The sequence below is a fragment of the Rhinoraja longicauda genome, chromosome 27 (genome assembly GCF_053455715.1).
Source record: "Rhinoraja longicauda isolate Sanriku21f chromosome 27, sRhiLon1.1, whole genome shotgun sequence".
Taxonomy (NCBI): domain Eukaryota; kingdom Metazoa; phylum Chordata; class Chondrichthyes; order Rajiformes; family Arhynchobatidae; genus Rhinoraja; species Rhinoraja longicauda.
Genome location: NC_135979.1, coordinates 3,655,528 through 3,670,208, shown reverse-complemented (window position 1 = coordinate 3,670,208; position 14,681 = coordinate 3,655,528). Strand labels below are relative to the sequence as shown.

Sequence of the window (14,681 nt, the reverse complement as noted above, 5' to 3'; positions counted from 1 at the left end):
ACCTCATCTGTGAAATACAGTGGTGGGGGTGTTATGGCCTGGGCATGTATGGCTGCTGAAGGTACTGGCTCACTTATCTTCATTGATGATACAACTGCTGATGGTAGTTGCATCATGAATTCTGAAGTGTATAGACACATCCTATCTGCTCAAGTTCAAACAAATGCCTCAAAACTCATTGGCCGGCGGTTAATTCTACAGCAAGACAATGATCCCAAACATACTGCTAAAGCAACAAAGGAGTTTTTCAAAGCTAAAAAATGGTAAATTCTTGAGTGGCCAAGTCAATCACCTGATCTGAACCTAATTGAGCATGCCTTTTATATGATGAAGAGAAAACTGAAGGGTACTAGCCCCCAAAACAAGCATAAGCTAAAGATGGCTGCAAGACAGGCCTGGCAGAGCATCACCAGAGAAGACACCCAAGTCAAGTCAAGTCAAATTTATTTGTCACATACACATACACGATGTGCAGTGAAATGAAAGTGGCAATGCCTGCGGGTTGTGCACAAAAAAGAATTACAGTTACAGCATATAAATAAAGTTAATAAGTTACTATTAGTGTCGACAAAAATTTAGTCTCTGGGGTTATAAAAGTTGACAGTCCTGATGGCCTGTAGGAAGAAGCTCCGTCTCATCCTCTCCGTTTTCGCAGCGTGACAGCGGAGGCATTTGCCTGATCGTAGCATCTGGAACAGTCCGTTACTGGGGTGGCAGGGGTCCCTCATGATCTTGCTTGCTCTGGATCAGCACCAGCAACTGGTGATGTCCATGAATCGCAGACTTCAAGCAGTCATTGCATGCAAAGGATATGCAACAAGATACTAAATCTACTTTCATTTACATAACATTGCTGTGTCCCAAACATTATGGTGCTCTAAGATGGGGGGACTATGTATAAACACCGCTGTAATTTCTACATGGCGAAACCAAAACGTATAAAAATGGCCTTTATTAAAATCTGATAATGTGCACTTTAACTTTTAGTGATTTTTTTCTATAGCAAATCTCAAATTGTGGAGTACAGAGGCAAATAAATAAATGATGGGTCTTTGTCCCAAACATTATGGAGGGCACTGTCCCTCTGACCAGTACTTCAGTTATTTCTGTGCCATTTCCACTTTAAATTTAGAGTCAGCAGTTCCTTGTTTTGCCACTAGAGAGCTCCCTTGCACTTACAGAATGAGTTACTCAAGCTTTTTGTGTCTTCAGTTTGAACCAGCATGTGCGGTTCCTTCCGACACCATTAACTAATCCTTCAGTTTCATTCCTTTTCTTTGGGTTATCCCAAGCACCACAGGAATAGTTTGTCTCCTTCTTGATCCAAATCCAGTTTTACTTTATGGATTGTGAATTAGCACATGTGCTAAAACTTTTAGGAAAAGAAAATTGAAAGTTGTGTAAAGTCATTGACCTGTAGTATTTTCCTTTCCTTCATTTTAGATGAAAGAGAAAAGGAAGACATTAAAGAAAGAAGGCAAGCAACCAATTGTAGAAGAAGATGATGCTGAAATGGTAAAAAGATATCAATTATGGCGATCAATAGTAGTATTAGGATTGTTTTATAGATTATGCGCCTTGCATTTAAATTGGGGGTTTGGGTGATGACGGAGTGAATATTTTTCGCCCTGGTGGCGTTTAAAGAGTGAAATTAGGTACTTAAAAAGATTGAACGTTTAGCAGCTGTATTCAGAGGCTGCTCTGTAATAGCCTGCTTGACTGCCAGCCAAAGTGAGCAATACTAGGGTTACAGCTGCTTATTTCTAACCATTTACCTTCGAACAGAACCATTTTCTTGCCTCGTATGTGAGAAATGTATTTTTAGTGGAAACGTTTATCGGGTGCTTTTTCTGTGAAACGAATTTTAGCTTCGTTACATTAAATGCAACACGAATTCCATCAAAAACATTGCAGTAAAATGTTATGAAGACCCATGGATAAAATATTGAAAATTCTTTCTGTAAGACAATGTTCATGCATCTTGTACAGAAATTGTTTTTCTTCAGATTACTTAAAAATGAGGGTGTTTAATTCAGGAACAGAAGTGTAAATTGGTCTCTTATCCCCTCAAAATACACTGTAAAACCTCTCAGCATAATGCTTTAATTATCAATTGTCGGGTCTACAAGGGCAGGTTGTTAAGAAATACTTGATGGAGAGGAGGCAGGGAGTTAGAGAGAGGAAATTAGCCAATTTTCATTAGAACACAGACATTGGGAAATGTGTTTATAATTGTTAGTGGTTGGTATGGTAGAAGAAAATGAAATATAATAAAAAGGAACAGCAGAAGCTGTTTTATACCAAAGATAGACCCAAAATGCTGGAGTAATTCAGTGGGTCAGGCCACATCTCTGGCGAATATGGTAGGTGACACAAAATGCTGGAGTAACTCAGCAGGTCAGGCAGCATCTCTGGAGAAAATGGATAGCTTACATTTTTTCCAGAGATAGAAACATTGAAAAATAGGTGCAGGAGGAGGCCATTCGGCCCTTTGAGCCAGCACCGCCATTCAATGTGATCATGGCTGACCCAAAATGCCACCCATTCCTTCTCCCCAGAGATACTGCCTGTCCTGCCGAGTTACTCTGGTATTTGCAGATTTGAATTGATCCTGATAAGCAGATGGGATTCACAGCCGAGTGTCACCCTTTGCAAACCATGTTTGACAATCGCTCAGACAATTCAGTGTTACCTATTCTATCTGGAGCTGTGGCTATTCAATCTTTTTTATCTCTTTAAATCTTACCAGTTCAAGCAGTCAGTGCACAAACAAACAATGAAGTTGTTTGCTGAGCTGGAAATTAAGAGGAAGGAACGTGAAGCCAAAGACATGCATGAGAGGTATGGAATTGCTTTGAAACGTATTGTCCTAAGCAGTCTGACTCAAATAAACTGAAAATGTTCATCGTGACTCTGTAATAGACTGCACATGCTGAGCAATGTGCAATTGACTCTCAGTTCAAAATGAGCTCCAAACTATTTGCATTTCATTGCTTTTGCAACATATCTGCCAACTCATGCGCCCATGGGATGGCACAGCGGTAGAGCTGCTGCCTTACAGCGCCAGAGACCCGAGTTCCATCCTGACTACAGGTGCTTGTCTGTACGGAGCTTGTACGTTCTCCTCATGACCTGCATGGGTTTTCTTAGATCTTCGGTTTCCTCCCTCACTCCCAAGACGTACAGGTGTGTAGGTTAATTTGCTTGGTATAAATGTCGAATTGTCCGTATTGTGTGTGGGATAGTGTTAATGTGCGGGGATCGCTGGTCGAAGCAATCTCGTTGGGCCGAAGGGCCTGTTCCCGCGCTGTATCTAAACTAAACTAAACACTGAACTCCTTGATGCATCGGGTTCTGCAGCATCCAATGTAAAAATGTCATTCTGCTTGACCCCAATACCAGCCTTCCAACCCTCTCTGCTTCATCTCTAGTTTGGCCCTTTGCCCATCAGTTCACCATTCCCAGATCTGCCAAGCCCCTCAATTCTTGAAATGTATCCCCTCCCATTTACTTGAGAGGAATCAAGCCAAGATCAAAGAGCCGGGTTGTAAGTCAGGGTTTGTGTTGTTGGTTATCAACTTTTCGTTCTTTTCATGTTTAGTTTAAAGATACACCGTGGAAACAGGCCCTTCGGACCACCGAGTCTGCTCCGACCAGCGATCCCCGTACACTAGCATTATCCCACACACACTTGGGACAATTTACAATTTTTACCGAAGCCAATTAACCTGCAAGCCTGTATGCTTTTGGAATGTGGGATGAAACCGGAGCACCCGGGGAAACCTATGTGGTTACAGGGAGAGGGTATAAACATTGTACAGACAGCACCTGTAGTCAGGATCGAACCAGGATCACTGGCGCTGTGAGGCAGCAACTCTACCGCTGCGCCACCGTGCTGCCTCCCGTGTTCTGGAATACTACGCTACGTTAAAGACTTTAGAGTGGACGCATGCATTTGAAAACCTCCATCTTATTTTTCCGAGCCATTTCTTGATTCAGATTTGTTTTGTTTTTATTTCTTCAAATTGCCAATCCTGTAGCTGTAGAAGAATGTTAACAATAAAATAAGTCTTTCTGTGGTCCTACTACCAAGTCAAATTGTGACCTTTTACTTTCCTGTGGTTAATGAGTAGCTCTGGAATGAAATTGCTTGGGTGTTTGGCCAATATCTCATTTCATTAAGGAAATAACAATTTTGTGCATGGATTGGAAGGAACTGCAGATACTAGTTTATACTGAAGATGGACACAAAATGCTGGATGGAATAACTCAGCGGGTCAGGAATCATCTCTGATCTACAACAATCTCTATCTACATCTCTGATACTGCCTGCCCCGCTGAGTTACTGCAGTATTTTGTGTCTGTCTTTGTGCTTTCTGACCATTGTGTAGAGGTGGGTGGGGGGGGGGGAGGGGGGAGAGGATGTGGAAATTATCATAACTCTGTGTGTGATAGACACAAAAGGCTGGAGTAACTCAGCGGGTCAGTCAGCATCTCTGGAGAAAAAGAATAGGTGACATTTTGGGTCACCTATTCTATTTCTCCTGAGATGATGCCTGACCCGCTGAGTTATTCCAGCATTTTGACCCTATCTTCGGTTTAAACCTGCATCTGCAGTTCCTTCCTACACATAGCTATGTGTCTGTGTTGTAATAGAATGAGGACTGAAATCCATTTCACGTTATCCTGCAACTAGGGGTGCCAACTATCTCACTCCCAAATATGGGACAGGGTGATGTCACTGCCCCGTGCCCCACGTGACCTCACCCAGCCAGCGGCCACGTGTTCCCGCTCCACCAATGGCGGCCGCCCGGACTGGGAGGCGGGTTGCTACGCAACCTCTGTTAGGCGAACACACTCCGTTAGCCTACACTGTCCCGGCCGACAGCGGCCCACGGGCCTAATACGAGACAAGGGCGGTCCCATACGGGAGAAACTAATTTAGCCCAAAATACGAATGTCCCTGCTAATACGGGACAGTTGGCAACCCTGCCCGCAATAGTTGAACAATATCTTGAATTAATTTTCATTTATTACATCTGTTTTATAATCCAGGAAACGACAACGAGAAGAGGAAATTGAACAGGAAGAGAAAGTCAAACGCGATAAAGAGTGGCAGAAAAATTTTGAGGTTTGTAAGGCTCTACCAATTCCCCGTCTTTATCTCTGGAAAGGTTAATGCAACAATAAACTAACTCGACATTGAGCTGCCCAGTAAATTATGTTTAAAAAAAAAAAGATCAATTTAATGTCTTGAAATGGTCTTAAAATGTATCTATTTCAGATAGAAAATTAGATGCTAAATTATAAAGAAGCAGACTATAATTAAAGTGCCCAGTGGGTTGCAAGTTCCAAATTTGTATGTATGTAAATTTCCTTCTGTATGAATTTTAAAGAGAATTTCATTAACACTGAGCAAATCTAACGATGCCAGCGAGCCGGGTGGAGGATGTGCCCCAGGCTGCTGCAGTGGAGATGGTCCTGGAGATGCTTCAAGTTCCGAGGTGTAAATCTCACTCGCCATTTGTCCTGGTTTGACCACATTAACGCTATGACTAAGGAAGCACACCAACCCCTCTACTTCCTCGGAAGATCACGGAAAACTGCTGTTTCCAATGAGTGTTGACTGCATCCTATCTGGATTTTATCACAGCCTGGTAGGGCAGTTGCTCTTTCCAAGACCACAAGGAATTTGCAGAGTGCTGTGAATGCAGCCCAGTCTATCTTACAAACCAGCCTGTGACCGATCAGACCTCCCCGCCTCGCCCCAAATCAGCTCCATCAATGCTTCATGCTTTATCGAGGAAGATTCACATTGCAGTCGGTCATTCTCCACTATCCAGTCAAAATTTACAAAAGCTTGCGAGCTCGTACCACTAGATTCAAGAGCAGCAGCTATCTTCCCCGCAGTTATCAGACACTGGAACTGGACTCTCATAATAAGCTGGGGATGAATTCCCGATCTTCCAATCTGCGTTGTTAAGCCACTTGCTCCTTTTTTTTTTAAATAAAAAAAAAGACACACCAGTACTGGAGTGACTCAGTGTGTTAGGCAGCATCACTGGAGAACATGGCTGGGTGACGTTTTAGGTCAGGACCCTTTTTCAAACTTTGAAGAGAAAAGTTCTCTGGTGTGGGTCTCAGATGATGCTGGCTGCCTTTATGAGGCAGCGACTTCTTTAGATCCCTTCGATGGTGGGGAGGGCAGGAAACATGATGGACCCGGGCAGTGTCCACCACCTCTTGCCATCTTCTTCCTTCCCGGGCTTTCGAGTTGCCAGACCGAGGCCGTGATGCAACCTGTCGACATGCTCGTTGTACACCTGCAGACATACGATACGATAAAACTTTATTCATCCCCGGAGGGAAATCGGTCTGCCGACAGTCACGACACACAACAAGGTACCCGGAAACCTGAATTTAAAAGTGAAAACAGAAAGAAAAAGACAAGCGGCTGTTGGCTGGCCGCCGTGTGCACGGGGCCTTCACCGGAACAAACGAACAAACAAACACAGACTTATCCCCTGGGTGGAGGATTCTAAACTAGAATACCCTCCCCCTCACCGGCTCCCCCTTTGTTCTCCCACTGTCCCTCACGGTGGTCACCCACGCCAGGCCCTCCATTGTCCATCACGGCGAGTAAACCAATAATAAACCGATGGCAAGAACATTTGAGCACATTTTATAGAAACATAGAAAATAGGTGCAGGAGTAGGCCATGCGGCCCATCGAGCCTGCACCGCCATTCAATATGATCATGGCTGATCATCCAGCTCAGTAGCCTGTACCTGCCTTCTCTCCATACCCCCTGATCCCTTTAGCCACAAGGGCCACATCTAACTCCCTCTTAAATATAGCCAATGAACTGGCCTCAACTACCTTCTGTGGCAGAGAATTGCACAGATTCACCACTCTCTGTGAAGAAATGTTTTCTCATCTCGGTCCTAAAAGACTTCCCCCTTATTCTTAAGCTGTGACCCCTAGTTCTGGACTTCCCCAACATCGGGAACAATCTTCCCGCATCTAGCCTCTCCAACCCCTTAAGAATTTTATATGTTTCTATAAGATCCCCCCTCAGTCGTCTAAATTCCAGCGAGTATAAGCCTAGTCTATCCAGTCTTTCTTCATATGAAAGTCCTGCCATCCCAGGGATCAATCTGGTGAACCTTCTCTGTACTCCCTCTAAGGCTAGAATGTCTTTCCTCGGATTAGGAGACCAAAACTGTACACAATACTCCAGGTGCGGTCTCACCAAGACCCTGTACAACTGCAGCAGAACCTCCCTGCTCGTATACTCAAATCCTCTTGCTATGAATGCTAACATTATTGGGCTGTATTTTTCTGCCAACTGTTTGAGCCCCTCTGTTATGTATGTGGAAGTCATAGACAATAACGTCTGGGGATTGCAACACCAAACGAAACATGAGAATACAGAAGTTACTGTGGAGATGCTCTGCTTCTCCAAAACTTTTCTAAAAAAAAGTCATCTTGCTAAATGACTCACTGTTTCTCAACCTTCCTTGCCACAATACTCTACCCCGGTGGTTGTTAAACTATTTCAGTGTCATTCACCCATTGAGTCTTTATCACAAAATTTCACCCACCCTCGACTAAATGTTCTTATGTTTTTTTGGTAGTTTTCGTCTTATTCTCCCTTGTGTATAATGTTATATATATTAAGTCATTCATTCACCCCTCTAGTTTTATTCACTCTTGGCAGAACCATTCGCCAGTTTAAGAAGTACTGCTCTACCCTGCCCCAACAAACTTCCTCTTGGTGTTGAGCTCATCGAGAGGTCAAATGGGAAATTGTTCTATATTTGTCATCCCTGCCCTTGCTTTGATTTAGTTGCGAGGCACAGCATGGAACTAGGCCCTTCGGTCCACCAGGTCCACGGCGAACATCGATCACCTGCTTTATCTCTAAGTTATCCTACTTTCGCATCCACTCCTTACACACCAGGAGCATTGGAAGGGTCCTGACCCAAAATGTCACTTATCCATTTACTCCTAAGATGCTGCCCGACCTACTGAGTTCCTCCAGCATTTTGTGTCTATCTTTGACTAGCATTACATTTGTCACGTCACTGGGGATGGAAACGCTTTGAGAGGTTTGAAGTGATTGAATCTCAGGAAACGGGGCTTCCCCTCTTACATTATAGATGAGGCTCTCACTAGGGTCTCTTCTACATCCCGCAGCTCCGCTCTTGCTCCCGCTCCCCCCATTCGTAACACGGACAGAATCCCCCTCGTTCTCACCTTCCACCCCACCAGCCAGCGTATCCAACAAATCATCCGCCAACATTTCTGTCACCTACAACAGGACCCCACCACTGGCCACATCTTCCCCTCCCCTTTCTGCGTTCCGCAGACACCATTCCCTCCATAACTCCCTGGTCCACTCGTCCCTTCCTACCCAAACCACCCCATCCCCGGGCACTTTCCCCAGCAACCGCAGGAGATGCAACACCTGTCCCTTTACCTCCCCCCTCAACTCCATCCAAGGACCCAAACAGTCTTTCCAGGTGAGACAGAGGTTCACCTGTACCTCCTCCAACCTCATTTATTGCATCCGCTGCTCTAGGTGTCAACTTCTTTACATCGGCGAAACCAAACGCAGGCTCGGCGATCGTTTCGCGCAACGCCTTCGCTCAGTCCGCCTTAACCAACCTGATCTCCCGGTGGCTGAGCACTTCAACTCCCCCTCCCACTCCCAGTCTGACCTTTCTGTCATGGGCCTCCTCCAGTGCCATAGTGAGGCCCACCGGAAATTGGAGGAACAGCACCTCATATTTCGCCTGGGCAGCTTGCAGCCCAGCGGTATGAACATCGACTTCCCCAACTTTAGATAGTTCCTCTGTCCCTCTCTTCCCCTCCCCCTTCCCAGATCTCCCTCTATCTTCCTGTCTCCACCTATATCCTTCCTTTGTCCCGCCCCCCCTGACATCAGTCTGAAGAAGGGTCTCGACCCGAAACGTCACCCATTCCTTCTCTCCTGAGATGCTGCCTGACCTGCTGAGTTACTCCAGCATTTTGTGAATGAATCTCCAACAAGAATTATCTAGGGATGGCCCAGTAACGCAGTGGTGGAGTTGCTGCCTTACCCAGAGACCCTGGTTTGATCCTGACTACAGATGCTGTTTCTTCAGAGTTTGTTCGTTCTCTTTGTCTCCTTTCTCCAGGTGCTCAAGTTTCCTCCCACACTCCAATGACATACAGCTCTGTAGGTTCATTTGCTTCGTTACAATCGTAAATAGTTTCAAGTGTATAGAATAGTGCCAGTGTACGGGGTGATCGCCAGTCAGCACAGACTCAGTGGGCCGAAGGGCCTGTTTCCACACTGTATATCTCTAAAGATATACTTATCTCAAGTATACAGTATTTGAGGGGGTAAAGCTTTCACACGAAGCATGATAGATGTATGGAACGAGCTGGCAGAGGAGGTAGTTGAGGCAGGTACTATTGCAACGTTTAAGAAACATTTAGACAGGTACATGGATAGGACAGGTTTAGAGGGATATGGGCCAAACAGGCAGTTGGGGCTAGTGTAAATGGGACATGTTGATCGGAGTGAGCACGTTGGGCCGAAGGGCCTGTTTCCACACTGTCTGACTCCATGGTCTACATTTAATGGATTTTGGATTCAGTGCATTGAATGAACCTGAAGAGATAATTGAGCTTAGGTAAACACAACATGCTGGAGTCAAGACCCGAAACGTCACCCATTCCTTCTCTCCCAAGATGCTGCCTGACCCGCTGAGTTACTCCAGCATTTTGTGTCTACCTTCGATTTAAACCAGCATCTGCAGTGTTTTTTCCTAGAGGTAATTGAGCTTACTTATTTACGCAGCTATGGGGGTCTCAGCCTAGACCAATGGACCAGTTCTGTGGGAGAACCTGGTCATAAACTGAAACAGCATTGAAACAGGCCTTTCAGCTCAACTGGTCCATGCTCATTAATCATGCATAGTCTTTCTGCTGACTGGATAGCACAATGCAACAAAAGCTTTTCACTGTACCTCGGTACACGTGACAATCAACGCAACTAAACTCCTCTAAACCAGTCCCCTACGTTTGACCCATCTCCTGCTCATTGGGATGTGGAAATAACCACTCACGCTGTGGAGTACGCAGCTCTGGTGCTATGTTTACAGAGTACTATGGTTACATATCTGTTGTGATGCTGGAAGTCAGAATTTCATTGTTTTATTCAGGACATCTGACAATAAAACACTCTTCATTCTTGACCCGTGGTCTCCACTTCACTTGTTTTTCCAATTTCCCAGGAATGTGTGTGATTACAGTTAGTTTCAACTGTGCGTCCAGCTGCACTTTTTGTGTCTTTAAAATTGTTTGGGCTCCATCGTTCTATGCGTGCTAACCTGACACAGCAAAATCACTCTAGTAAGCACCAGAGCAGCTCAGATTTGGGTGTCCTTCACTGTGTGTCTGTCTTTAAATCTTGCATTGTCCCCTTTACTCCACCCCCTCCGACTCCAACCCCATCTCTGTTTGGTATTTGAGGACGTTTCAGTTTCAAAGCTGGTAAATTCTTGTAGGCGGGTGACCTACTGTGAGAAACAACAAAAAATATGTTTCACAAAAGCATCCCAACCGTGGTGGTTACAGATAAAATGTAGATCGTGCTGCTCTGAGATCGGCCTTCAAGATTAATGCTTTCAATCTGACGGAGCTGTATTCAAACTCCTCTCCCAGACGTTTGCTTGCTTTTCTCAGAATAAAATGCTGCTTCATGTCCTTGCCCGATACTTCCAGTGCCATTTATGGCATCGATTGCAAGGGCAGGGAAGTTCCCACTGGATCTTTACAAAGATAGAACACTGACGAGTGTGTGTCACTTCTATCCTTGCCTCCTCCCATCAATGTGACCGCTGCCTTTCACAACATCTGAGCATTGTGCAGACACAGCAGTAGCTTTTAGTTTGAATGCAAAATAGTTGATGTTTGTAGGAAGGAACCGCAGATGCTGGTTTACACTGAAGATAGACACAAAATGCCAGAGTATCTCAGGAGAGAAGGAATGGGTGCCGTTTCGGGTCGAGACCCTTCTTCAGACTGAGAGTCAGGGGAGAGGGGAAACTGGAGACATGGAAGGGTGCAAAGTGGATAAAGGCGTGAAAGGACAGATCATGGCAGATGATGATCGAGGAAACGCAGAATGTATAAGAAAATAACTGCAGATGCTGGTACAAATCGAAGGTGTTTATTCACAAAATGCTGGAGTAACTCAGCAGGTCAGGCAGCTGCCTGACCTGCTGAGTTACTCCAGCATTTTGTGAGGAAATGCAGAATGGTTCATTGTTGGCTGAGGGGAAGATGACAACGAGGCACACAAACTACAATCTATCAGGAGGAATGTAACTGATAAGGAAGAATAACGTGATAAAGATATTAATTATTTATTTCTCAAACTTCAAGTAACCCGGGCATTTCCTCTCTGCATCCCTCCCCCATCCAGGTCGTACTAGCTTCTCGTTTTCAACGAACAGCCTGATTCCTTTATCATCTTTGCTTTTTTTGCTTATCTTTCATTCATTGTTCTGTATCTCTCTATACATCGTCGTCTATATCTCTCGTTTCCCTTTCCGGTGACTTTAAGTCTGAAGAAGGGTCTCGACCCGAAACGTCACCCATTCCTTCTCTCCAGAGATGCTGCCTGTTACTCTGGCCGTTTGCGTCTGTGTGATAAAGATCGGTCGGGGTCCTTTATGTCTTTGTGCTAATACTTCTGCATCTTTTGCCACAGGAGAGCAGAGATGGTCGTGTGGATAGCTGGAGGAGCTTCCAGGCCAATAAAAAGACCAAGAAAGAAAAGAAACGGAGTTTTCTCAAGCCCCCCAAAGTCAAAATGGAACAGCGATAAGGGTAGCCTGTCTGTTACATAAAATAGGAAATTACAAACACAGACAACTATAGCAATGTTTATTCCAGAACATGTTCTTCGCTTAGGACTGGTGTTTGCAATTTAGTGGCTGAAATGTTTGTTTTCCTATCCATTCTACTGACTCATAAATGTAGCTACAAGTGCTTCTGACGTTCATCCCTGGTAATCTGCACAGCAGGGTTTTGCCGCTCCTTGTTTCTAAAACAACATGATGTAAATGTACAGTATAAAAGAGGTTGATAATGGACGCGTATCTTTTTCAAAACCTTTCATTTTTAAGCCCTGTAATTTAACGTTTTGTACCCTTTTTGTACTGTGATGAACAATTTGTCTATCTTTAGTCATCAAAAGTCATTAAAAGTGTTTGGAAATAACGAGGGCCGCCATTTTGTTTTTGAAACGAGATGTGCTTTGGGTGGTACTGGAATTTATGCGCCACAGATCGACGGAAGCACAATATTAAAACTGAATAACATTCTGGTGATATAACTTTCATACTCGGAGATAAAATGGAGGTATTAGCTGTGGAAATGACTGACGGGGCAGCACAGCGGCACAGCGGTGGAGTTGCTGCCTTACAGCGCTAGTGAACAGGTTTGATCCAAGATTACGGGTGCTGTCTGTGCAGAGTTTGCACGTTCTCCAATGTTTTCCGCGGGTGCTCTGCCACCGCGGGGCCTTCCATCGCCTGGCTCGGCCGCGGGACTTTTCAGCGCCCGGTGCGGCTCGGCCGCGGGGACTTCCATCCCCTTGCGGGGACTGTGCGGGTCGGTCGGGGACGAGCTGTCCGTCTGTGGGCGTGGGGAAGAGAGTGGAAGTTTTGTTGCCTCCATCACAGTGAGGGGGTGTTTGGAGTCATTGTGATGGATGTTTGTGTTGGGGTCATGTGTCTTGTGTTCTTTTTTTTTTTTGTGTGTGACTGCTATGTAATTCCGTTCGGTACCTCGGTACCGAATGACAAATAAAGCTCTGTATTCCTGTTTCCTCCCACACTCCAAAGACATAGAGGGTTCGTAAGTTAATTGGCTTTTGTAAAGATTTCTAAATTGTCCCTGGTATGTGTAGGATAGTGTTAGTGTGCGGGGATCGCCGGTCGGCGTGGACTCAGTGGTCTCCGTACTGTACGTCTAAACTACGACACGACAAACTAATCTAATTGTGGAGAGACCAGTTCTGCTGGTATTGTAGCCTGAGATGTGGCAACGATGCACTTATTGTGTCTTTAAACTTGTTTGGGCCACCAACGTTTGCAAGTGCGCTAATCTGACAGAGCGATTTATTCACAAAATGCTGGAGTAACTCAGCAGGTCAGGCAGCATCTCGGGAGAGAAGGAATGGGTGACGTTTCAGGTCAAGACCCTTCTTCAGACTGACAGAGCGATATCGCTGTAATAAGCATTACAGCAGGTCAGGTACAGGTGCTCAGATTAGGGTGTCTGTCTTTAAACCTTCCATTGTCCCCTTCACCTCTCTCTTCTGCCCCATCTCTGTTCTGTCATTAGTTGTAGCGTACTTTCAAATGTCAACTCTCCACACAAGATGTCTCCACAGTCATTATTGATTGAAGCTGGGCTGAAGTGAATACTTAATGGAAATATCCTTTTAATACAGAGATCAACTTCACTTCTGAAACACCAGCTCAATTTTCTATTTCCTTTTGGCCTTTGGAAGAGTTCTAATATTTGGAAATAAAAACCACACCCGTAACCTTACAGGGGTGACCCGAGCGTATTTATATTCGGTTGTGCAATTTGCAGGAAGGAACTGCAGATGCGAGTTTATACCGAAGATAGACACAAAATATTGTTATATTGTAGGGAGCATCTGTAGGGGCCGTGGCTGTGTTCTGCGGCTCACCGGCAGTCTCTGTCTTTTTTTTGTCTATTGTTATCGTTTAAATGTATCTTTTGGTTTATTTTTAACTCTGTATATGTGGGGGGTGGGGGGGGTGGGGGAAACCTTTTTTTCCAATCTCCTTAACGGAGATGCGACCTTTACTGTGTCGTGTCTCCGTTCGCGCTACGGCCTAACACCGTGGAGTCGGCGGCCTCCAGCTGGGATCGACCTTGAAGACTCCGGTCGCAGGGCCTGGACTTACCATCTGGAAGGCTTCGGCCGTGGGCCCTGCAGACCGCAACATCTGGAGTTCACAGGTCCCTGGCTGGTGACCGGCTTTCGAGAGCTCCAGCCATAGCAGCTTCGACCGCCCCAGAGCGCGAGGTTTGATCGACCCGCTCACAGTCAAGTCAATTTTATTTGTATCGCACATTTAAACACAACCCACGTTGACCAAAGTGCTGTACATCAGTTCAGGTACTAATAAACAAACATAAACGAACAAGGGCGGCACGGTAGCGCAGCGGTAGAGTTGCTGCTTTACAGCGAATGCAGCGCCGGAGACTCAGGTTCGATCCTGACTACGGGTGCTGCACTGTAAGGAGTTTGTACGTTCTCCCCGTGACCTGCGTGGGTTTTCTCCGAGATCTTCGGTTTCCTCCCACACTCCAAAGATGTACAGGTATGTAGGTTAATTGGCTGGGTAAATGTAAAAATTGTCCATAGTGCGTGTAGGATAGTGTTAATGTACGGGGATCGCTGGGCGGCACGGACTTGGTGGGCCGAAAAGGCCTGTTTCCGGCTGTATATATATGATATGATATGATACAATGGTACACAAACATAACAGCACATACATAAACAGTTCACAGCGCCCCCTCAGAGGCCCTCAAACACTAGGGAGTAGAAATAGGTTTTGAGCCTGGACTTAAAGGAGTCG

The 14,681-nt window shown here is 45.3% G+C and overlaps 1 protein-coding gene across 1 annotated transcript in view; it reads left to right on the top strand.

The window, feature by feature from the left end:
* dnajc8 (DnaJ (Hsp40) homolog, subfamily C, member 8) overlaps window positions 1-12,218 on the top strand; it is a 30,314-nt gene extending 18,096 nt beyond the window's left edge. The window contains exons 6-9 of the mRNA XM_078422992.1: window positions 1,444-1,515; window positions 2,750-2,841; window positions 5,056-5,131; window positions 11,768-12,218. Of these exons, the coding sequence (XP_078279118.1) occupies window positions 1,444-1,515; window positions 2,750-2,841; window positions 5,056-5,131; window positions 11,768-11,884 (357 nt within the window). The 3' untranslated portion in view covers window positions 11,885-12,218. The remainder of the gene's footprint in view (window positions 1-1,443; window positions 1,516-2,749; window positions 2,842-5,055; window positions 5,132-11,767) is intronic.
* The last annotated feature ends 2,463 nt before the right edge of the window (window positions 12,219-14,681 follow it).